At 37.4% G+C, this 26,181-nt stretch overlaps 1 protein-coding gene across 10 annotated transcripts in view; it reads right to left on the reverse strand.

The window, feature by feature from the left end:
- Positions 1–1,009: 1,009 nt before the first annotated feature.
- The window catches only part of asic1c (acid-sensing (proton-gated) ion channel 1c), a 95,419-nt gene continuing 70,247 nt past the window's right edge, over positions 1,010–26,181 (reverse strand). For 3 of the 10 annotated variants that reach the window (XM_017700720.2, XM_037537088.1, XM_037537089.1), the window contains exons 2-12: positions 19,657–19,807; positions 16,977–17,104; positions 12,886–13,036; positions 12,616–12,672; positions 12,017–12,170; positions 11,606–11,697; positions 11,349–11,428; positions 10,019–10,090; positions 7,111–7,163; positions 6,864–6,899; positions 1,010–2,616 (exon numbers count right to left, since the gene is read on the reverse strand). In XM_017700720.2, the coding sequence (XP_017556209.1) occupies positions 2,538–2,616; positions 6,864–6,899; positions 7,111–7,163; positions 10,019–10,090; positions 11,349–11,428; positions 11,606–11,697; positions 12,017–12,170; positions 12,616–12,672; positions 12,886–13,036; positions 16,977–17,104; positions 19,657–19,807 (1,053 nt within the window). In that variant the 3' untranslated portion in view covers positions 1,010–2,537. Of the gene's footprint in view, positions 2,617–6,863; positions 6,900–7,110; positions 7,164–10,018; positions 10,091–11,348; positions 11,429–11,605; positions 11,698–12,016; positions 12,171–12,615; positions 12,673–12,885; positions 13,037–15,228; positions 15,357–16,976; positions 17,105–19,656; positions 19,808–22,983; positions 24,161–26,181 lie in introns of those variants that run through there. The other 7 variants (XM_037537085.1, XM_037537084.1, XM_017700721.2 and 4 more) reach the window with 7 other exon arrangements.

Genomic DNA, 26,181 nt, shown 5'->3' on the forward strand with positions numbered 1-26,181 from the left:
CTTCTCCCTCAGGGTCGCAGGGGGTGCTGAAGCCTATCCCCCCGGTCATTGGGCAGGATACACCCTGGACAGGTTGCCAGTGAGGAACAGTGTGAATTAATTAAAAATTACAGTTAGCAGGTATTTTCTCTTGTCAGGACAATGTATTCAGTATTCTACACTACTGATCACTACATCATTACTATTCCAAGTATTCTGCCCAACCTTGAGTTAGAATAATATGACCATGTAAACCAAGAACAATGTACAAAACTATGAACAGCAACATATTTAACGCTGTGTTTAGCTAGCAAGTCCTGCAGAGGTGCTAATGTAAATTAGCATTATCACAGTGGTGGTAATTGGATGAAAAAAGGCTGCAAATTAAAATGTTTTAGCATTGAAGACATAATTTTACGACTGTCTTTCAGAGTAAACAAAAAAGATTATAAAATTACTGGAATATCCCATTTTTGTGGGTTTATTGTATGTCTGTACAGTTGTTTTAGCTTGTGTTATGAACAGTCACTGGAAATTGTATTCGTTTTCATACATACTGTTACAATGAGTTCAATCTATACATTATTATCCAAACAAGATCCTCATTAAGCTAAACCTGATGTATGTTACTGATATCAACCCCAAACCATTGTTCAGACCACACCTTCAAGATATGGCTGTATGAGAACAGGTTGTATACTTTATGCGATTTCATAAAGCAGTTGGAAACAGGGCTAACTAATAGGTCTGGATCTGTTAGAGAAGGGGACAGAAAAGAGTGACAGGTGATAAGACTTAGTCATTAAGATAAACATGTTAAGAGATTATAATGTTATTTGTTAATATAATAAAAGAGGAACTGATGTGGATTTATAATGAGTCCTCGGTGTTGATCTTAAAGTGGTGCTTAGAAAGTGTTTAAAAAACAGACCCCAGTACAAGCCCCAGATGTTTTGGCTTAAGCCCCAGATGTCAAATCATAGAAACACCCATGTGAAAGACAATGACAGATACACACTCCATTAAGAGATGATTAAATATATTGTTTATTATATAGGTTGATTTACACTTCACAACCAACTGTTTTAAAATGTGGATAACATGTGCTAGAAATCCCTTTGTAATTGATATAAAACAATGCAATTCTACAGTGTAGCGGAACGCAGAAGCGAAATTAAACGAGGGTGAATGCTTTGTGATACCATCCCTCACTCTATTGCTACGCTCTGAGCATGTGGCAGGCCATCAAGCTTTCTGTGTGCAGGTAATGAGATGTGCATGCAGAGAAGAAAGGAAGACGTTTGCAGTAAATTCTAGAATTCACCACAAATGTATATGCTAGGTGAGCCTTGAACGCTGATCTGTGAAAGCTGCAAGGAAGAGATTAGGACTGAAGCAACCCCAAAGGAATTCAGCATATATTTTATAAATCACTGTTCTACTGCAATCTTTGCTTTATATCCTGTCACTGATATGCCTTTTAATAAACACAGCCAGTAAATCAGCCGTTTGCCATTACTCACTCACTCACAGCAGACTGAGGGACAGATGAGTTAGCAAAACTGGACTGAAATTGAGCGAACCATCAATTCTAAAAGCTGCTTTATTCACAGGTATGGTTGGGGCAGCTTTGGATGTATTCATCATCAGGCCATCGTTGAAAGAGACAGAGGTGCTTGATCAGCTAAACCTGGATCTTTCAGACTACCCACATAAATGTATGACAAACTGCAAAATTTAAGTCTCATCTGTATTTCATAATATCAGAATATATAGGTCATAGAAATAAACAAACAGAAACACAATGCTTATCAAACGTAAAATACAGCTGACACAAAGAACCAGAACCAGATCTCTCTCTTTCTTTTGTTCTTTCCTCCTGAAAACCAGTATTTAAGACGTGAGGGTAATACATTGGTTATTCTAACACATTATGCATATTATTGCACTTATATACATGTAATGTAAACAGAGATAAACAATTTGGATGTTCTGGACTTCTTGAAATTCTTTTGAGCACTATCATAGAGAAAATCGATGAGGCCTGTTGAACACATGACAGTAAAAACTCCTACTTGTTGACGGATGTAAATGTTGCCGCCAGTTTACCTTCTCCAACTTTTTTGTGCAATTGTGTGCCTTGTTGTTCAGTTTACTCTCAATGGCGTTTTTCAAATGATGCTTTTTGGTTCACAAAAATCACTGAAAGCCTAAAGAGGCTCTTGAGTCTCTGGCTTAGTTTTTTTTTTAATCTTTGATAACAGTTTACTAGCATTTTCACAACATGAAACAAACAAGTGGCATCAAGATGACACTGAGTTATGCTAATAAAACCTGAGTATTGTTTTGGAAGTGTTGCCTATTTGTATTTTATGGTGAGATTGGTGTCTATTCAGGCATTTATTTTCTGACTTACTGAGCTAGTCATCATGTACTGTGTTGTGGACTTACACATAGTTTGGAGTATACAAGTTATATCACAGTTTGCTGTCAAACCCTAATTGTCCTCTTCGCACCCTGCCTCCTGCATCATCAACAAGCAAACTCCTCGAAGTTGCCTACAGACGGGTGACTAGGTAGCATGTTCGGCGCGAATCCGAGACTGTCCGAGTGACTCCGGAGTGTGTCACATGTGCTCTGGAAGAGAAGGGAAGGGGACGGAGGGGAGAGGAGTTCAGATGTGTTGGAGGGGTGTGATGAATCAATGGCAAAAGCAGATAAACACAATGACAAAACAGAGAAAGACATAAAACGTGGACAAAAATGTGAACACATGATCAGGAAAAAAAGGTAATGGAGACAAAAGACACAGAGAAAAACACACAGACGAAGCATGAGTCACAGCGCATGTGAACATTGTATAATTGAACATGGATTAGAAGGATTAGAGATGAGAATGTTTATATATTGCAGTGAGAGATGTGATGGGGGTTGGAAAAAATGGGGTGGGGTATGAATGGAGGGGAAGAGGGGAAGAGAACATTCTTACTTAGTCCTGGACTTGGGACTTTTGCATGACCCCTTAAACTACATGTTCATAAAATAGATAGCCAGCTTCATAAAAACAAGTTTAGTAGTCAATCAAGAAGTCAAGTTTAGCAGTTTAGCAATCCTGGGCCGGTTTCTTTCTTTTTGGGTACAAACTCATTGTGTGTAGACCTGTGATGACACCACAAAGAGATGCATCTAGTGATGTTATTGGACACAGGTTTCATCACAATGCCCCTGACCAAAGAAAAAAAAAGCTTCTTCAGCTCCTGTGCATGTCTTTCTTTTAAGGGTGCAAGTTGCAAGGTGCCAAATCCTCAACCACAGAACTGCTCAATTACCTGCTTTTAGTAAGCATGCTGAGATTTCTGTGCCTCTTACTCTCCTTACCCTCAAGAAAATGAATCTTGTGCAAGTAGAGAAGCTTGACACTTAGTAGAATCCTGCCTTTTGCAGCCTTTCAAGCTCAAATTTTGATGCATATTAATGTTCCTCTCCCCCAGTTCAAGCCCGGCAACTAAATCTGCACTAAAGGAGCAATGCTGATTTCACAGGTCGATGAGCAAGAATTGCAAGACAGTCTAGGAATTTTGAATAGCTTTATAGAATAATAATTTCTTGCATAAATGTAATGTATTCGGGAGTCAAGCAATAAAGGCTGCAGTCAGATTCAAACAGGGTAATTTTCATTAGGGGTACAAATGTATGAGTGATATTTGAATTATAGGTAATTACTGATCACAGCAAACAATAACCTGGAACCCCTTGTTTGCTCATGGGAGGTATTATAGTGATCCTCTGACAAATCCAATTGAAAATGTTTGGATGAGCAAGTAACAACAAACCACACCATGACCTCATCACTAGATTCAATTGCTAATACATTTCTCCAAACAACTTCCACAGACCTTTCTGTGTTTAGACTTCAGTGACCAACTCACTGCTTCAGTAAAATGTTTTTCCAAAATGTTAACAGGAAAAAGCAAAAAACATTCTATACTTTTAATGTAAGACAATGTCATTAACATTTTTACATAAAATTTATTTTTAAATAATACAGAAATTAATTCTGGGAAAAACGGAGAATCTGCTTTTTGTTTCCTTTTTGGACAGCTAAAATATGCTAGCATAACCTTCATGACGCTAACCAGTTTGTGTACCAGTTAAGACACGCAATACAAAACTGCTTTGTTCTCCACAAAGCCAGGAAGAACTCTGTCCTCTGTCCTCAGTCCTCACCGGTCCTGACCTGTTGGGTAGCTCTGACACTGTAAACCTCCAGACACTTTTCTTAGCACTCTCAGACTTGGGAATTGGCAACACTGCTCCTGTCTTATAGGTCATGCAATTTCTCAGGACCGCATCAGCAAATAACATACTAAACAATACAAGTCTGTTTTAAGCAATATTCACATTTGGTGCAGGCAAAGACAAATAAGACATGAAGCAGTCCTCTTTCTGGACAGGCCTACTGATATCCTTAATAAAATAGGCCTTCCCGAGTTGTTTGATGGCACAAAGTTATCAATAAACAATTTCCTTAAGATTAATAGTAAAAAATCTGATGGTATCCTATTGTCTTTGTAAGCTCATACAAGTGAAACATGAAAAATCCTGCATTTTTTAGCTTCTGTAGTTATAGAGTTGCGCATGTATGCTGTATAACATGCATATCTCATGGATGTTTGGCTCTTTATTCCTTATAATTCCTAGGATTTATGATGACCTTCTTGTATAGAGTTATAGATTTATAAAGCTTTATGCCATTGCATGATATTTTCATAGAAGAAATTTAACTTGGGTTCCTCCTAAATGTTCAGTGTTGGGGTTTTATCTGCACATTCAAATCCTCCAAAGCCAACCTTTATATGCTTTAGTTTTGTTTATTTTACTTTTGTTTTGCTATACAATCTAATAAGTATACTAATGGAATTGTGTAGTAACATATTTAATTACATTGAGAGTTATCAATTACATTTTAAGTACTGTGCAAAAGTCAAAGTTGATCCTTCATTTATTTAGTTTTCAGTATAAACAACCACGTACCAAAAGCCAATTTCTGCCGCAGGGGCTAAGCCGTAAAGGGCCTCCCCGCCATCTCCCACTGCCTATACAGCACTGCACCACTCCCCCATGCTGGAACTTGCGGGTGGTGGGCGTACACAGTCTCCCCACATTGCCTCTTTGGGCTGGTCCTGGTAACCCTCTCCCAGGCAGGCTACACGATTGTCTGCGCCCATTTTTCATGGAGAGTTTTTGGATCGAGTTAGTCTGGGTCTTCACTCCAGACCTGTTCGCCCTGGGAGACCATGGAGCATATTGCTCCCAACGACTTAGCTTTGAAGATCCCTAGACCACTCAAGCCCTTCAGCCATGACAAGGCCCTGTTCCAGGAAGCTGAGTGTGAAGCAGTTGGTATGCGGATCAGCACCTCCAAGTCCATGGTCCTAGCCTGGAAAATGATGGCATGCCCACTCCAGGTAAGGGGAAAGGACTTGCCCCAGGTGGAGGAGTTTAAGTATCTCGGGGTCTTGTTCAACATCGTGAGATCAGCCGCAGGCTGGGACAGGCGGCAGCAGTAATATGGTCACTGTATCAGACTGTAGTGATGAAGAGGGAGCTGAGTCATAAAGATACATCCTGACCCTCACCTATGGTCATGAGCTGAAAAAGAATGAGATCGCAAATACAAGCAGCAGAAATTAGCTTTCTTCGCAGGGTGGTGGGCTACACTCTACTTGAAAGGGTGAGGAGCTCAGTCATCCAGGAGAAGCTTGGAGTAGAGCTGCTGGAGGGATTATATCTCCAAGTTGGCCTGGGAGTGCCTTTGGGTCCCCGAGAATGAGCTGGAGGAAGTTGTGGAGGACAGGGTGGGCTAGATTTTCTGCTGTCCGGACTGCTACCGTGACCCTATCTGGACTAAGCGGTTAACGATGATGTTAATGATGATAAACAACCACTAAGTACAAGTACAAGGAGTATAAAGTATAAAATATATTTGCATAAAGAAGGTGAAAATATGTGAAATTCTTGCTACGGGCCTAAAAGAAGTTGTAGCCGTCAAGAAACTGTTACTGAGAAACTGTACACTTTTGTAGTTGAGACTTTTGTGTAATATATGTTTCTTGCTTTTATATATATATATATATATATATATATATATATATATATATATATATATTTTTTTTTTTTTACTTAATGGCTGTTTCTCTGGAAATTAAACAAATCAAATGTGGTCTTAAACTTATGCACAGCACTGTAGATTCAATTTACATTCTCAAGTCTGCACGTCCTACTTTTTCAATTTGTTTAAATGTCAAGAATAAACAAAATTTGTAAAAGTTAAAAATGATTTCTTTCCACAAACAACTGTATATAACAATTATGTTGCATCAAATTCAAAATCTTAATATCATATATAATGGAAGACAAAATTCATAATCTGCACTTTAAGCTAAATTTCTGTTTGTTCCAATGAGCTAAGAATGAGAAATAATTAATATTGAATCACACCATGCTTCTGGTATCACTGGCAAAAACTACGACTCTAAAAGTCAAGCATTTTTAAGAATAAAAATAAAAATAATAGTCATCACAAAAATGTCTGTTTCCCAAAAGCTCCAGTACTAACTTGTGGTACTCTGCGATGGTTTTATTTGTTGAAATTGAGTTTGTGTATCAAAGTTCGTAATGCAAAGTGGTATGTTGCATATTACAGCCCAATGTGAAGTTGGTTTTTCTATATTTTTGCATGATAAACACCTTTACAGCTCAAACACTAGTTTTAGTTTTTGGGAAAGAGGACAGGACAATGCAACAACACAGACTGTTGCAACAAAGTAGCAAAAAAATAAGGCAGGAGAAACTAATCCATTCAAGACACTAATTTGCATTACCTGAACTTGTGCAAAACATCATCTCCGTCATGAAAGCTATAGGATTTGAAAGACCTTCCTTAGAACGTTTTGGAAATGACAGCTTTTCTGCTCTAATTTACGGCTTCAAAAATAGACTTCTATTTTAAGGTGAAATCAATAGAGAAAGATTTCAAAGGGAGATGAAGAATGAAATGCTCATGAGAATATGCTAAATTTAGGACAGATTAAGAGGATATATCTGCGGCATTATCCATGGCACTGCTACCTGGGGACATGATTAGGCGTGACAGCAGGGCTGGTGGGGTTCTCGGGGTAGTCCTGGAACACACACGATGGGGAGAGAGATGAAGATGACCAGAGCAGGTTTGGGCTCAGTTCAATTTCAATTCAGCCAGCAGAAATTCTAAATAAACAGAAAACAGCACCTATACAAGCACTATAAAAAGTGGATTTCTTTTCTCCACCAAGCTCAAATTAATCATTTTTAGCAGAAAATGGATATCCTGAATTTGCTGAATTGAAACAGAACTGACCCCAACCCTGGACCAAACTTAATGTAAAATTATACATGTGGGGCAAATGATCAATTTATTTGTTTCAAAACAATATTGTCTTTTGTGAAATTGAATGAATAATAACATTTAAAAGGCATGAACAAGTTTTAATGGACTGGGTAGTACAACATCCACTACAACACACAAGACGCTGTATTTCAACCAGTCCCTTAATACTTTTCAAGTGTTCGTTTAATTGCACTTTTAACATCAAAAGGTGCCACAAAGATCAGTGTGTATTTTAGAATGACAACCGTTCAAAACAGAAATGTCTTTATGGGTGAGAAATGCAGCTGGTAAGCAATAACGTATCCCATCTCTGAACATGGTGTTGAGCACTCACCAGTTAACAAACTATATTCAGAAACCTGTTTTATTAATAGTGAATGGAAACATTTGAAAATTTCTGTATATTCCATCTCATCAGATGACCTGGGTGGCTAGTTTTGTGGACTGACATTCATAGCAGCAAGTGTGTGGACAATATGTATATTTTTAGCGTTATTTTACTTTTTAAAACTATAAAAACAGTTATATCTTGGACTCAAATACTCTCGAAAACTGGATACATCCTCTTAAAGCCTCAAGCACACATTTTTACAGTGGCCACCGTTTTCATTTAATTACTTCTTTAAACTCTCAACTTTGTGCAGTTAGAGCACAACGTCATATCTAAGTTACAAGAAGTGCTCACAGTTATGAAACTGGTTTTCCTCTTTATAATTCCTGTTTCATTCTACAAGAGAGAAAAGCACCTAGTTAAATTTTTTGGCCAGCTTCATATCTATTCAAACCTTCAAATCTATAGTTAAAATCTATTTTGTAGGGCCACAGGACGTGTGGCTTGGGGGCCACAGTGAAACGCTTAAGGCGATCACCATGTAAACAAAATAGAATGTAATTAAAAATGCAAATGCCATTTTAACTTCTGTCAATGAGCTTATTTGACTTTTATGCATAACTCTTGCTTAAAAAAACAAATATGCTTCTATAACATTCTGATTAGCCACTGTTACACTTGAACTAAGCCTACATGAAAAAAATGTGACAAGTGGACAAAGCAATGCATTTGAACACTATTAACATAAAGTTTAAATGGATGGAGAACAAAAATGATACTTGGGTTTAATAGTGTTTGGTAGCAAAACACATAGAATATCTTTGTATGCATGACTAATTATTTGAGTATTGCTTAATTTAGGGTAAAATCTCAATTATGAATAGGTTCCAGAAACAAAATCAGCATGTGGCCCATGCAGGTGCTTCTTCTTCTGTTGACTCATTAGACTTATTCAGATTTTATTACATCACAAATATTTCAGGACTTGTCCAAGAATAAAACAATTAGTATTACACAAAGCTAAAGCTGACTCCAGCATCTTAACATAGACAATCACATCACATTTGTGTGAATTAGCAAAATTCTTCCAGGTATCATTTACAAGTATACCAGTGTCCATTCCTAAAATACTGTTACTGCATGTTGAAAATGCTGTATATGTTTTTACACCTCAGTTTGCTGGGTCCTACAGGGCCTTTGCCAGTTTCAATTATAGGTCATTTTTACTTATATTTCATTTTTTTTTACCTGTATTTAATTTACCTAATGTATTAGCATCCTAGTAATGCCTTCTGATACAAACACATAAAAGGGTCAGTCTTCATTCTTTATAACTAAAGAAATAAAATTTTAGAAATCAACTTGAAAACTACACAAGGCCTGGAAAAAAGTCCACTACGTCTAAAAGTCACAGTTGAAGATTGAGCCAATGTAATGATTAATTATGCAAAGCATTGGGAGAAGGTTATCCTGGTCAAAGGAGGACTTTGTCTGTATGTTTTATGTTGTTCTAAATATTTTCACTCTGCTTTCTTAAGTAATAAATTAAACCAATAAAAGTGTGATGAGGGAAAGAATGTTGTCTTCAGTTTATTTTACACTACACTGTGAAAGTGACTTACTTATTAACTACTAATAAATTAGACAAAATAAATGTATATAATAACATTATATGGAAAATTTATAAAATAACATTAAATGGGATAAGTATGCATTGCACAAGTTAAGGTAGCTCATGAGTGACACTGCATCTGTTAACAGTGTGATGTGGTCAAAGGCAAAAAAATAATGGAAAGTTCTGGGAACTCTTTGTCTGCTGGTAGTTATTAATATAGATATTAATCAGACCATGGCCATTGTGCAAACTTACTCAGATATCTCTCCTTGAGCAGACAGATCTTCACCAATACACTAAAAACCCTCATCTTCAAGTAAACAGCAGTCATTTTTCTCACATTACTTTTATAATTACACAGAAACCAAGATGTTCATCTAGAGCTAAGGTATTATTCTTCAGTTATTCAAGTGGCAACAGCCACTTCAAATCAACCACAGGACTGTTGTGACCCTGTCTGAGGAAAAAAAAAATCTTTCAAGGCTGCCCTGGATCAGAATTTGAGCCAAAGACAATATGCATGCCAGCAGCATGCAACAATAAATACAGCTTTGCATCAAAATAGTCAAAATGTTAAAGAAAACTAAACATTTGGATTCCGTCATGTTTACTCAGCTCCACCTACAGCATGCACAAGCATATTGTATAGAAGCAGCTCAGTTACCAGATTATCGCTTGCGCTCCGGCGTGGCCGTCCCTTGCGTAGGAAGTAGCCCAATACTTTGTCCTTAAATACCTGAGAAGCAAGATTACAAAGTGGAGTTAAAATTAGGAACATGAACAGAAATCCTGTTCATAAACATTAAATTTTAAGACTATTAAAATCTGCCACCGATTTGTTGGCATTCAAATGTTATTCAGCTATAAACCTTTGTAATTTGAGCTGCTTAAAACTAAAAATACAAAATGAATGTGTTTTGTTCAGAACGTGTCAACATATTAGTGGTTCCCAGAGATTTTAAAGGTTAAATAAAGTAAATAAAGTATAATAAACGCTAGAAGAGAACAAAAAGAAGTATCTGCATTACAAGTGGTCAGATGGTTGCAGTATTTTTCTTGGTTCAGTCTTCATCAGTTTTGCACATTGACTTTCCCTCAGGATACTGACTAAGGTGCTCATTAAACTAACTTTATTTTGCTTAAGATGATTCTGAGTAGCTTTTGTCTTAGGCTTCAAATTACTGTCTGGCTAAAAATTAAAATTGCCTAGTTTTAAAGTCAACCTGAAATCAAATTTGACATTAGTTCATGTCTATGATAATGTTAAGCATGATTCCTCATACCATACTCTTTAAAAGACAAAATATTTTCTCCTTAATCTTCTATCAAAATGAAGACTGAATGCCTGCCTGTAAGACCTCACTTTCCTACTACCTCTGTGTGAAAACGGTCAGCCAACTCAGAGACCCTGCCTATTTTTATCATCCATTTCTGTTCTGCTATTAGCAAACTTTCCACGGGACAATGTCTCCATGATTGTGCTTTAGTATAGAGAAGGTGTTGATTCAGCAGTTTATTCAGCAGTTTAGTTTGGAGGGATGTTCTGACCGCAGCATTCGGGTTGAATGACACTTCTTCCATTTTTAACTATGAAGTAGGTGGTACATATAGAGATGTTCAGAGACATTCATACTTTTTGAAGACTTATGCCTTACGATTCATTGTTGAGTAATGTACAGATTTGTTTTGAACTTTAATTGAAATATTATGATTGATTATACAAAAAATATAAAAAAAACATGAACTAAGAAAATTTGGGTGGGTCCATCAGGCTTTGTTTCTCACTGTGAGAGAGCAGGTTTAATTTAAAATATGCGCTGCTCTCATGTAAATTGCTAAAAAATAATCACAACCCTGGTTCATTACTCAAGATGGATTATTGTTAATTGAGTGATCCAGTTTAACTGATTGATCTGTGACAGCCCAAGACAGAAACACGTTTGCAGACCACTATAGATCAGTGCAGAGAAAACAGTCATGGAGAGGCAGCATACCTCATACAAGTAGTCAAATATTTCCAGTATAGTCAGAACACTGGCTCCTATAAACAGACCCATCTGTCCACCAATGTCACCTTAGCAAAAAAAGAGTTATATAACTAAGCAATTGTAAAGACAGAAACATCATTTTACTATATATTATGTAGGACATATATTATGACTTAAATTAGTTTTCTGGATACAGCACTGCTGTGTGCTATCCCACACATGACAGACATTTCTCTTCATCAATAATCTGCATGCTGTCTCACCAAGTAGTCCAGCCACTTCATATGCTTTCTTCTGCTCAATCTTTTCATAGTTCAGAGCCTCAAAAAAGATATCAAGAACTAATATGTTGTCTCTGTAAATAAATGAACAAACAGTTTGCTCAAATTTCGAAGACCAAAATGAAACAACATTGCATTCAGTATGTCTTAATACTGGATTTGTTAATAGTGATCATTTTATTTTAGTATTACTGATAAATCTAAGGCGATAACACTGGTGAGTTTCCATGCAATGCAGTTGTTAAAAATATACTCACACTGAAAAGGAACTAACAGTGTTTACAAAGAGCCTTAGATGTTCTGCAGGAATATGAAATCTAATCTTAGATAAGTGAAACGGTGCTTTATGCGGCAACTAAAGTCTTCTTGGCCAGAAAGTGCCTTGTTTCATACCCAATGTATTGTTCTGTTTTGTTGAACTTCTTGGCCAGGTATTTGGCAGAAGCTTTGCTGGGTATTTTCACCATTGAAAGCTCCTTGCCATATCGAGTCATGTTGCAAGGCGTCTCACACACGCAGTAATCGTTGTCTTTCTCAACGAGAAAATCTGAAAATTTTGACAACATAAATGCAGAATCATTCATTCATTCTGAATCTTCAAGTTTTGCCTAACTACAGCAAGCCAAATTTAGAGTATTTCTTGTAATCTGAATTACAATAAAACTTTCAGTTGGATATTAGTGACTTGGCACGTCAACACTGCTAGCCACTTGGTTTTATTAATATTAGAAATGATTAGCTTTCCCTAGTGTCACCATTTCTGAAAAGCAAGTCATTTTCTCAAGGCCCAGCTCAAGTCTTTCATCATAATGTAACATAATGTATCCCTACCAGTAATATTCATTTGTCTTAATATTTTATCAAGTTTTAATGAAAAAATCTCTGTATGGTATCTTGAGCTTTACACAAGACTTATTAAGACTCAGCGGGTGATTATGCATAGTCTGATGATTGATGATAAATTACAGTGATTTCTTCCCACATTCTCTTACCCAAGGCAGGGTCTGCACAGTCCTTATACTGCTCTGGCGTGCACACTGTGGAGGTACCTATTATAGAGTTCAAAAACAAACCACTGAAAATGCTTAGTAAAAACTCATTATATTAAAAAATCTGTACATAACTGTAGTGACAGCAGTCATAAGAACAAATCTGTCCTCATTTACTGATTATGAACAACTCAAATTGTCACTCTAAAGAATGTGTTTATATATATGTATCATACAGTAAATTACAAAATGGCACATTTCATGTGTCCGTACCTGGCATGTGAACCATCCTGCAGTTGCAGTTCTCGAGCAAATAGCGAGTTTCACAGTCAATGCGACAGGCTGTTATGCTATAAGTGGAGAAGTACTCTGAGTCCATGGGAGTGGACCTGCAGTCGCCCCAGGGTGGTGGAAGATACTGAAGCTGAGACACACACATGGCTTTATCATTAATGGCACAGCGGTTCTGTCTAAAAACAAGTCAGTCATGAACAGCCAAGCAAAGAAAGAAAAAATACTTAATAAGGAGGCACATCACAGAATACCAACTGAAGGACAATGTAAAATTAAAGGAGCCAGATCTAGCCATGTTAAAGCACATGTTTGAATGAAAGAGATCACAAAGAAATGTGACAGCCAGACAAACATGCGGCAAAACAGTGCTGAACATAACCTGGAGAAAACCAGAGACAATGAAATTTGAAAGTAATATCTTTTACTTCTAAAGACGTTTTTCAAAATTTCTGCATTATTAAATTGCTGAGATGTAAACAAAGTCATTGAGAGTGTTTCATATGGAATGGTGGATTGTAGAGAAACTTATTGACTCGAGTTCTTTACAGTGGTGGTGATAGGAACCAGGGGTCATGACCGCTATAATGCAAAGATTTTATTTAGCCATTTTATTTACTATCCAAAATAACCAGTGACCCTACGTGCTGCACTGAAGTTTTTATATTTAATGTTAATTATGGTAAAATAGCAGTACATCTGAATATATCTGATTTTGAGACTATTTTGCCTTATCCTCCCTTGCATGTTTAAAAAAGATAAATTTTTTAGATCAAAACCACAAACATATAATAAAACAATATCTCAAGCATCATTTTATGCACTACCTTTCTGTGATGTAGCTTTTAGGGGCATTAAACTCTTTAGACAGCAAATTTCTATCACCACCACTGCGAACAATTCTAATCTCACAGTGCTGAGCATTTCACATCAAACCAAAAAGTGAATAATCCAAAATTTAAATAGTTCAGTACTGATGCTCAAGCTATACTAATGGCTTAACGCACTAGGAAGACAATGGTTACTGCTCAATACATTATCTACTAGCTGAACACAACTGGCTAGCAGGACTAAACTATGCACACTAGACACCTCAAACATCAGCCACTACCAACCATCATGCTGGCTTATCCTTTACCACTCCTGAAGATTCAACCCTTTCTTTCCAAGGAGGCTACCCTGACTTGTCTTACTCTGAACTCTCCGATGTTACTTCTCTTCAGGACCAAAGCCAAAACTGGACAAGCCACTCCCTACCTGAAGGCAATAGTCAAACCCTGAACTGCACCTTATGCCCTTTGATTATCAAATACAGCTCAGCCATCCCTCAAAAATCTCTGGCTTCAAAAGCAGACTGAAGGTAAAAAGGTTTTGAAGTCTTTTTGTATTGTGTATCAGTATATCTAGGTAGCAGCACAGACTCCTGTTTCTGGCAGTGTCATATCTCAAGGGTGTCTTTAGACCATTGCTTATTTGCACTAGCTTAAGCCCACGTTTATTCAACAAATCACTTTTGTAAGGCGCTGTGGATTAGAATGGCTGCTTAAGTAAATCTAAATGTAAATGTACACTAACTGAAGGCATGACCATGCTGTTGTGAGCTCTCAGCCAAGGATTGCTATATTATCACTAGGTGACAAATAGGACAAGGTACAACCCTCACAGCTGACTGTGCCAACCAGAGCTCTCCCGCAAATCATTTTTATTTAATGTGTGATGGACCTTTTAAAAGATTTTCTGAATTTCTGTATTTTACATGACCTCCAAACCTTTGAGCTGCGAGCATTACCGAAACAAAAACATTCTCACGCAAAACTGTGTGAAAATCGAAGAGTTTTTGTTCACAAACAGAAAACAATTATTCAATTAACTATAGGTATGAAAGACAAAAGAAGACAAAAGCTGCTTATTTAGCTGATAACGATCGAAAAGGAGCTGATGCCACAACATAGCTGCCATGCAAAAGAGCGCATGGGAGACTTTTCATTTGATCTGCCACAAAGAACCACAGGCTGATAATCAAAAATGGAAACACTAGAGGAAATGAGAACCAGTGTGCTGCAACTGCCAAAAGAGTCATTTATCTGACAATGTGACAAAGTTTGTTTCATGCATAATGAATATGCAGTCTGCAGTGTATTTGGTTCACAACCAGTATCCAGCTTCCTCAAAAGCATCATAGCACAAAGACCATCGTTAAATAGCAGTGCGAGTATCACTTTGACCACTCCCTCTAGTTAAGATGATCATTACAATGCTTTTGAGCAAACTGCGTAAAGTCTGTTGCATGCAAAAACTGGTTGGAGATGTTGTCCCATACACTACCCTTTGCTCTTGTGTGGACACAAAGGTTTGGAAACCAGGGGTGACCCCGAATCCCAGCTCACTGGGGAAAGGTGGCTCGGACTGTGAATGAACTTGCACTTTAACGCCAGCCTCATAGGATGTTTCATCTGGGAGAGTGAGCAAACACAACCCTAGATTAATGCCCCCAACACTAACTTCATGGAACGCTGTAAAATAATTTTTTTTATTTTTGCACGAAGAGGTCACAGAGCTTAAATGAATTTATACAAACTAGTCACCAAAAAGAAATCTTGCTCCCATTCTCTTCAGACATAACTGATTTCAATTTAGTGATGCACAGATCCAGTAATGGAAGTAAACAAGTCAAATTGAAAATATTTAAGAAACTGTTATCGAGATATGTAAGTAAAAGGCTTCTTTGGTGATTATCAACTGGCTATCATTTTGATGAAGGTTATAAAATCAAGGTGTGTTGATAATTCTAACCAGTGATGCATCTGATCAGTATAAATTAACAGAAGAAGCTGTGTGTGATAACACCTTAACTGAAGAAATTATTTAATGTGCCAAGTCAATGAATCCAAATTTTGTCTTCACCCTCTTAAGCAGACAGTGTCACTTGTGTCTGTTTTAAAGAGTGATTGATTATTCTCCCATCACTGCTTTGAACACTCAGCACTAGAATTAAGTGAAAATAAAAGACCATGGCTTCCCAAATTAATGTGCTCAATTTGGCCCACAAAGCAATCCTGTTTGGCCTGCTAGATGGCATTCAATTTAACAGACACATATTTTTTATACATCTGGAATCTTCCCAAACAGATGGAAATTTCCATAATTTTGCCATTGTGTTGAAGTGCTAATACTTTTGAACGCACTTAATGTACTTTGTGGTGGTAAAGGGACACCTCACTATATAAAGTATGAGGCATTATTTTGGCCTTTCTACGTTATGAATGGACTGATCATAACAATAATGCCTGCTCATTCACTCACTGAAGCCAGCAATTGTATGATTTCTGGCTCTGTTTTTTCAGCTACTGTGAAAAATGGCTCAAAAACGTTTATTTACTGATGGTTTGCTCACTAGCTAATAAGCACATTTCAAAGACAAAGTGGATCTCAACCTGTAAAATATTACCAGCCTAACAAAAAAAAAAAAGGATTTCAACAATACAGCGTATAGTACAAACATTCAGATTTTCAACTCTTTTGCTTTGTTCTGTTTGTTTATACACAAATAAGATACTTTGGTGACACTTTACCGAAGGGCAGTGCTCATAAGGCTTCATTGCACCTACATAAATGTTATTTCACCACAGAAAGTGTCATGACAACCATTTGTCAAAAAAATCTGTCATCTCACATAAGGGTTTGTGTCTTGACATCAAAGTTGACAAAAATAATCTTTGACAGATCTACTGGAATAAGACTTTCTTAAAATGTATGCCTATAATTTGTCATGAAGGGCTTATGTAGGCATTATAATGATGGTATTATTGTGAACACATTTTCAGTGAAGTATTACTAAAGCAATGTTAAACGGTCATAAAGGGATTATTTCTTGAAGATTTATTCTGCAAAACATATAGTGGGCCTTATAACATTATCTCATTTTTTCCCCATGGTTCAGTTCTGAACTCAGGTTTGTCTTTGGTTTTCTCCAGATCTGTAATGATTTTAATGGAGGGAAAGTGCTGAGCACGCAGGCAAGCAGAGATAGCAGTTGAGAATGGGATGTGTTCAATAGGCTTAGCGTTAGGTACCAGTTGCTGCTGACAAGACACAAAAGTTTGAAAACCAGGGGCCACACCAAATCCCAGCTGGTCTATGAAGGGTGGCTCATCCTGGCTGTGGATCTGAACTTTGATGCCTGCTTCATACGAGGTTTCGTCTGTGGGGACAGCATGCCAGGAAGTTAAACTTTACAGATTTGACAATGACTTTACAGAGGGAGGAAAGTGGTCTTATGTTCCTCTGAAAGGTACTGCCTCAAAGATATACTGTATAGCTGAATGCGGGCGTAGCACAATACATAGGGGTACTTCACATCCTGTAAACAGCATTTAGATGAACATTTGTCATTAGAGTTGCAAGGAGCGTGAACACAAATTTAGACAGTAATTTTTTGACATTTCATTCTTGTACATGGTTAACATCACAGTAAATTTTCATATTCACAAAAGATGCTGTTTTATAACAGTTTTCCCCACCATATTCTTGTTCAAATGTGTGATTAAACTGAATTGGGAAAAGATGGATGTGATGGAGTAAAGATAAAGGAAACAGAGCACAGCAAATGGATAAAAGATAGTGATGACGCTTAGGTGCACTCAGTCAAAATCAATGAGGAAAGCAGAGGTGTCTGGCTACCTTCAGATCATAGATCAGTTAAGAAGTAAGAGGATTTACATGATGGTGAGAGTTATCCCATCAAAACATGGTATGGATCACTAGCTTCCCTGTTTCATGCATTTTGTCTTTGAAGTTCCCATATGACTTTTAATGAGTGAACCATCCAACCAATGAAAGGCAAATTCTGATAGAATCCGACTATAATAGCAGACCTTCATAAATGATTAATGCACTGTAATGCTTAGGCTGAACATCCATTCATCAAAAAAGCAGAACAATAACCATTAGCACAGAATTTAGATTGGGGCATGCTGGTAACCTGCTCATTTAGTGATTTCAGTAGCTCAAACATACTGAATGATTAATTAAAGAAATGGCCCACTACTGCCCCAGCTAAAAGTACACATTCAGAGTTCTGTACATTTCCAGCACATGAGTAGATATCACTAAAGAAATGTATTAAAAATGTATATCTTCAGTGAAGTCTGTAAGTAATTGGTTAATAATTAGTTTTGTTGTTTTGGCTCTGTACTCCAGCTCATTGGATTTTAAATAAAACAATGGCAATTGAGTGCAGAACACATTCCTAAATTCAACTGTATTTATCAAGATGAACTATAGTGCTACTGTGTAAAAGGCAGAGACCTTTCATTGGGAAAAGGCAGACATCTTTCAGTGATTTAACTGCCAGTCAAAACAAAACATTTTTCATCACCAAAAACTTCTACAACTAAATATGTCAGGATTTTCTAAATTTGCATTTAGTGTGTCCACACTTTTTCAAATAAAGTTTTTCAAATAAAACTGCAGAGAGACTTTTCCCCCACACCTTCAAAGGTAAGTCTTAGAAGCTAGTATTATTTTGTGCTTCTCATGATCCAAGTAATCCAAAACACATTCAATTAAGTTGAGGTCTGGACTCTGGAGTGGTCAGTCTGTTGTTCTGAGAACATCAGAAGCTTCTTTGTTTGATGTGTACATTTTATTCTTTGCCTATTTCCGTTTCTCAGTAACAGCTTCTTGATAGCTACACATCCCTTACACATCTTTCATAGCCATAGTTTTGTGTTGCCTGTCTCACTGTGGACAAGGATGGACTTCTGTAGATTTTTTCAGATCTGAAGCAAGAAATGAGATTGATTTTCTCTTCTCTCTGAAAGATGAAAGCTATTAAATACTGTTTTTCTGATGGTTACAGTTTTGTGCTCTACCAGGTCTATCAGAACATTTCCCTTCCTCATCCATGTGGATTATCCTTACATCTGATCTCAGAAATATCTCCTGAAAAATGAACCACTAGTATTTATTAGCAATAAACTGGGAATTAAACTGATGGAGGGGGTCTCTGACTTTTGCATAGCAATGTATGTAGTAATCATGTTACTATGATTAACAAGGCAATGCAAAAACTGTAACATGAATAAACAACATTGAGTAAAGATTCTATTTTCAAACTTCAAAAGATAATTTAATATAGTTTTACTATATTACAAGTGGGTTTGTTATTTATCCATTTGTTTCTCAGCATTGGAGATGCCTCTATTGTAAACAATCCATAATGCCAGCATATAGCTTGCATTTCAAAAGACAAGAAAATTTGGGTAATGACATTTTGCAATGCAATAGAATGTCTTCTAGGGCATGCATGTTTAAATTTTCTGAAAAGTTCAACTTTTTTTTGTGCTACATGTTGTATTTTTATTTTACTGAAAATAAAAAAGGTATTGCAACCCCTGAATGTAATGTTATATATAAATAAGGATTAACTGACTGACAGACTGATTTTCTTGATTTAGCTATGAGAGGATATGAGAGATATGAAAACAGCCACAATAAACAATTAATGAGCTCTTAATCTGCTCATCATTTTAAGCATCATTAACAATTCATTATAATACAAACATTATAGCACTAACATTTAATGTCAGGCTGTTGAAATGCATACTATTCAGAAAAAAAAATGTTAGAAACTATGCAAGTTGCATTCTTCTTATAGACACTGTACTCCCCTACACAGTACACAGCCTTCAGCCTCTAAAACAGCATTTGTTTTATGTGTACACATGTATGTTTAGTATGTTAAATATTTACCTGTGTCTCCCCACACTGGCAGGTATTCGTCTTGCTGAATATCCAGCATTATCTCAAGCCCATTGCCTGTGCCACCTTTTAATGTCGTCAGCAAAGGGTTGCCATCCAAGCCTGAGTTAAAAGTGTAGCACTTGCCATATCTTGTATAAATCTGAAGAAAGACAGAAAAAAAGAGGTTAAATAAATAAGCGTTTGTATAATAATAACCAGGTGTGATCGGTGGCTGCAGGTAAACAGTATTTGGTAATGGACAGGGAAGTTGTATATCTTAAGGGTGTAATTTGATCAGGATCGGATTTGGCCAACACTCACTCCTTTTATGTGGTTGATCGGTTTTATGTGGTTGACCACTGTGCTGTGGTTGTGATTTTATGACATCAACAATACAAGGCAGCTACAGATGTACACGTTACATTTCAATGCTTTTGCGATACTTTGCCAAAGATGCTTTTTGGAAATTTCACAGTACATTAAGAACTTCTGGGAGCGGAGCGTTAATTTAGCCCGGAAGGGTGAGCTTTAGGTATAGAGCAAATAAATAATGAAAAATAATAAAATAATGCAAGGACTGAAGGTCAGATTTGGAGTATACAGAGGCTGCCTCCAAAACTCCAAAACCACATGCTACTATACTATACATACCACACTAATGGTGGTGTACCAATTTGACAAAGTCACTTGCTTTTACATGTTCTATCTGTAGTCGGTCTGTGATTTGTACATTGGGCATATAAACAATTGACTCATAGAAAACAGATTCAATCCGAACGTTACATTTTATTTATCAGATGTCATATATTTCCAAATAGGCTGCAATAAAAATTTCTACATCTTATAGATACTGCTGTCAAATGTACACTACACTGCCAAAAGTATTTGCTTGTCTGCCTTCACACACTTATGAAATAGAGTGAGATCCCATTCTTAATCCATAGGGTTTAATATGATGTTGGCCCACCATTTGCAGCTATAACAGATTCAACTCTTCTGGGAAGGCTTTCCACAAGGTTTAGGAGTGTGTTTATGGGAATTTTTGACCATTCTTCCAGAAGCGCATTTGTGAGGTCAGACACTGATGTTGGACGAGAAGGCCTGGCTCACAGTCTCCGCTATCTCTAGTCTCAGGCCAATCAAGTTCTTCCACACCAAACTCACTCATCCATGTCTTTATGGACCTTGCTTTATGCACTGGTGTGCAGTCATGTTGGAACAGGAAGAGGCCGTCCCCAAACTGTTCCCACAAAGTTGGGAGCATGAAATTGTCCAAAATCTCTTGGTCTGCTGAAGCATTAAGAGTTCCTTTCCCTTTAACTAAGGGGCCCAGCCCAACTCCTAAAAAACAACCCCACACCATAATCCCCCCTCCACTTAACTTTACACTTGGCAGAATGCAGTCAGACAATTACCGTTCTCCTGGCAACCGCCAAACCCAGACTCGTTAATTGGATTGCCAGGTGGAGAAGCGTGATTCGTCACTCCAGATAACACATCTCCACTGCCCATAGAGTGGCAGCGTGTTTTACACCACTGCATTCAACGCTTTGCATTGAGCTTAGTGATATAAGGCTTGGATGCAGCTGCTGGGCCTTGGAAACTCATTCCAGTAAGCTCTGTACGCACTGTTCTTGAGCTAATCTGAGGGCCACATGAAGTTTAGAGGTCTGTAGCAATTGACTATGCAGAAAGTTGGCGACCTCTGCACACAATGTGCAGTCATTTTATGTGGCCTACCACTTCGTGGCTGAGTTGCTGTCATACCCAATCGTTATAATACCACTGCATTATATATTATAATACCACTGACAGCTGACTGTGGAATATATAGTAGCGAGGAAATTTCATGATTGGACTTGTTGCACAGGTGGCATCTTAACACGGTATCATGCCGGAATTCACTGAGCTCCTGAAAGCGACCCATTCTTTCACAAATGTTTGTAGAAGCAGTCTGCATGCCTAGGTGCTTGGTTTGATACATCTTTGGCCATGGAAGTAATTGGAACACCTGAATTCAATGATTTGGATGGGTGAGTGAATACTCTTGGAAAAATAATGTATCTGTATATGTATATAAATACAATTTTGAAAGAAGGAGTTGTGGAAAATTACTTAAAATTTAACTGCTGGACATTTATAGTGTCTAACAAGTTCATCCACCCACTTAACGTCAAGAATAAGTAACACTGCCATCAGCCACTCTAGTCTTCATAATGCTAAACTCAACACAGCAAGGTGAGATAACTGGTACTCTGAAGACAAAGCTCTGTCATGCTTTCCTGATTCCACCAAAACACTAATGAACAGAGCACAGCCTTCACATCTAGTGCACTGCCCTCTCTGAGCTTTAACAAGGACCCTCTGGGCTCCTCCTCTTCTTGGGCAGCTTTTAAATGACTTCCTGCTAAACAAGGGAGGCTTTCCAGGTAATTTTGTTTCTGTGCATTTGAGGCACCTTTTCATTCTTTGCAAGCTTCCAATCAGGTACAGATAAGTTTGTTCGTTTCCCCACTTACGACCACTAGAATTGCAAATCAGGAGCCATTTTAAAGATGTAATCTTTTGAATCTCAATTAAAATGACAAAGATGAAAGATAAGGCAATGTCTTTGTCAGCATATTTTGTGGGTTGCAATGTGTTAGGTATGCGGTGCACCGTTTTACGCTGAAAAAATCATGGTTTGCTAAAACACAGAGAAAATCAATGCTTTGCAAAACTCCAAATACTCAATTAAATAGATGGCTGACTTTTATAACTGTACCTGCAATTTCATGTGTTTAAATGCCAGAAGGGATTTTAACAGTATTACAAATGCAAATACAATAATAAGGAAGGATTTCCTAGAGGTATCACATTATTGAAGAGAGTCTGAGGGGAGTTTTGGCTGTGGGAGATTTTCAGCTCATCTGTGCACAGCATGGAGAGATGTTCAATTATTCATGTCTTTTCCACCCCAGAAATTTGTCAGGGTGCAGTTTGAATGCAGGTTGGTGTTGTTGCAAAGATATGCCTCAGGGTATCTTTTCGCAGCCTTCCAAACCTGTCGCCTTTTTTTTTTTTTATTTTAAGGAAAAACGTTAAAGAGCAGGAAAGACTCAGGCTAGTGCCAAAAGCAGTCAACTGTGGTGCCAAGAGCATTTTTAAGTGATTAGGACTGCTTAGGACTGCTTCAGTCAGCACAGTTAGGAAGAAAACCCTAATGGAAAGAAGCCAAACAATATATAGACAGATACAGTGTAAAAAAACAATAATTTATGGTATTAAAACTTAAATAAAGGTTGTCTTTTTTACTGTAAAAAAAGACGTGATGCACATACACATAAATGTACGTACTGTAGTGAAGTTCTTGTAAGTGCAGTTTTCCCCTCTGAACCTACACTCCAGAAGCATGTCCTCCAACTGGTGGCCCAGTCTGCTGATCATCTCTGTGGTGTTCGGCTCATAGTGGGCAGGCAGGTTGTAGTCAGAAAAGTCCAGCAGCTGCATCATCCTCTCCCTGTGGCGACTGTGCTTAAGCATAGCCACACTCTGCTTGTTCACCGAGTGGTTAAGGTGCATGATGTCCATCCAGTAGCCACTGTAGTAGAGGTCTGCTTTAGTGAGGCTGGACACGCGAAAGAGATTCTGGTTGCACAGTGTGATGGCTGGAAATGTCATGTTGTGTGCCCAAACCATGTAGATTTTTGTCACGACAGGGTAGGAGAGAAGATAAAGCACACGGTTCCATGACCACGTGAACAGAAGCCCCAAGCATATGAAAATGGCCAAAAGCCAGAACAAGCGACGAGCTCTCGATTTATCTGGGGCAAAAACATACTTCAGCCCATGTACCTTGGTTCGAAGCACAAACGCCAAAGTGATATTCTTGGTGTTATAGGTTTCAGCTACACTGCATCTTCTCTCAGAGTTGGTATGCAGAGCTTTAGACCCATGGTTTATGGGTTCTTCAACTGATGGTAGTGTCACCATAGTTGGAGATCCCTTGCATGCACTCAAAATTTTCAAAATATAGCATCCATCACTTTGAATAATTGCTTGTGGTTTGGTGGAATAGGGGTTTGCGAGTGATTAAAAAAATAAATAAAAATCAAGCAATCAAACGCACAACAACCCTTCTCCAAGAAGAGGAAAAGCTGAGAGACAGATATTAAAATAAAAAACAAACTCAAAACAAAAAAAAATCTGCTCCACTGACAGAATGGCACAGCTTAATAACATGAAGACTTTCTCAAAGGCTTTTTATTAAGGCACTTTCTAATAATAGAAAAGGAACAAAACAGTCTGTACATTACCAAGCTCAAGGTCCGACAACACTCTTAAGATAGATAGATGTACTCATGTGTGGTGGTCCATAGTATCTCTAGCAATCCTAAGGTTCCAGAGGCAATCTGTCGGCTGCAATCAACATCTGTGTGTCTTTGTTTTCTGAAGTAATCGGAGAATCCTTACTTTAATTCCTCCCCACCTGCTTGCTCCTGGAGAGAGACTGTATGTGGCTGCAGATTCTTGTTGCTTTCCTTTTGTGTGAGGTAGCTCAACCCCTCCCTCCCTCTCAGATTTTTCTGCCGATGGATTTGCAGCAGGCATAAAGATCCACATTTTTGGCTTCTTCTTTCAATGCCAACTTGAGAAATTCAACTGTTTTGATGTTTCATCTGAACCCAAGAAGAAATAGCAACATCCTTCCAAGAAAAAACCCAACATAAATCCACCTGTTATCAACCCATGGCAAATGTAGTACGTGTGTTTATATACACAACTAATTCAAAGACTATGTGAGAGTCTAGAAATTCATCACCCATAAACAAAAAGGTGAGCAAAAGCTTCATGGTAAAAAGGTCCTTGGGACTATAATGGCCTAATGTGTCCATGTTTCCTAAGCTGTGAAGCATACAAAGAAATAAAATTATTAGTTGTACACTATAACCTCATATCCTTTAGTTTCTTTTTCAAAAATATATATAAAAAAACCTAACAAAAAAACAACAAGATCAAACATCAATCATCTTGGTCTACTGCACAATGATCTTTACTTGATTGTTTGGTCTATCCTTTTAACAGAGCCAATTTGTCCACTTCAAGAATGGACAAAAATGGGAACCAACAGAACTTCATGTTCTACTTGAGAGCCTTGTTAGTACCCCATTTACCTCAAAAATAAAACAGTTAACAATTTAATTGTCTTTTTGGTCACTTTATGCCTCTCTAGTGACAAAAGACTAAAGGACTAACTTTGGTTACTAGTTATGGTTATCTGTATAGCAGTAATGATGATGATAGTAATAATAACAAAAATAAATTCAACATCATCAACAACATGACAATTCAAAATGTTATAATGTCCTGCACTCACATAAAAATGTCAACATTTACACAGAATCACGTGTAGAGTCAAGTATAGCTTCAGTTTTTCTGTGTTGAGGGTAAAAATACAAGTCAAAACCAGCCTACTCTTCATAGCGAAATAATTCTAAAAGTATTACTTTATAAAGACTTTGCTGAGGTGACAGCCTCAGCGACAAACTAGAATGCTATGAGACATATTCAAGAAACATAAACTTGTTTACATTTTGGTGCATTTGTGGGTGATGTAATAAGTGCTTGGTGATTTATCTTCACCTGAAATAGTAAAGAATTTGCTACATTTTTGTCTGCGTCAGCTATAAGTGTTGCCAAAGACAGAGAACCCTTTTGAGTACTGTTAGGTTTTGCTGGTACCAATAAAACTTGAACCTTCAGTACTGGATGAAGTTTTCTGCTGCCAAAGATTCAAGTACTTTAAGCAGTGGAAAATGCACTTAGAGAACCATGATTTACTGTATTTATAAAATACATATAGTAGTCATTGTCTACAGGATCTACCAGCCTAAATTAAGTCACTAAAATGCAGAACAGATGGTTTTGAATAATATTCTCTTGTGTGGGCTGCCATACATTGCCACTGTTGCACTTTCCCTGCTGTCACCCAAGCAGTATCTTTCAGATGCCTACACTATATCCCAGGCTGATACTTCATATCAGAATGACATATTTCTGTGATCCTTTTTTTCAGTATTTTACAGTGTATAAATATTGGATTTTTTGTTTATAAAAGGTGTCTTTCCTTGAATACAGTCCCATTCTTTTTTTGTACCTTCTTTATACATATACACAAATTATTTGATCATATCATTCTGAAAAAAAAAATGTTGCAGGAGAAACAAACTATAAAATGGTTATTAATTCCAGGAGTTACCACTGCAGCCTGCATCAGTTCTGTTTTTTTACACTTCAACTGATTTCTATTAAAGCAGAGTAGTAAATTGGTCTGATCACAGATTGCTTTAAGGAGCACTCCTCTTCCTCTGGATTTTTTGATCTGACCATACCATCTACAGTAATGAATCTATACAAACCTCCTACTGACACTGCTTAATGACACCTCCGCAATGCAATGAATACATACGTTTTTGTTGTATAGAGTCATGGTGCGGACAAATTGACAAATGTCTGTAAACATCAGATATCTTTAAACCCCAAGCACACATCTCT

The sequence above is a fragment of the Pygocentrus nattereri genome, chromosome 3, assembly GCF_015220715.1.
Source record: "Pygocentrus nattereri isolate fPygNat1 chromosome 3, fPygNat1.pri, whole genome shotgun sequence".
In the NCBI taxonomy this organism is placed as follows: Eukaryota; Metazoa; Chordata; class Actinopteri; order Characiformes; family Serrasalmidae; genus Pygocentrus; species Pygocentrus nattereri.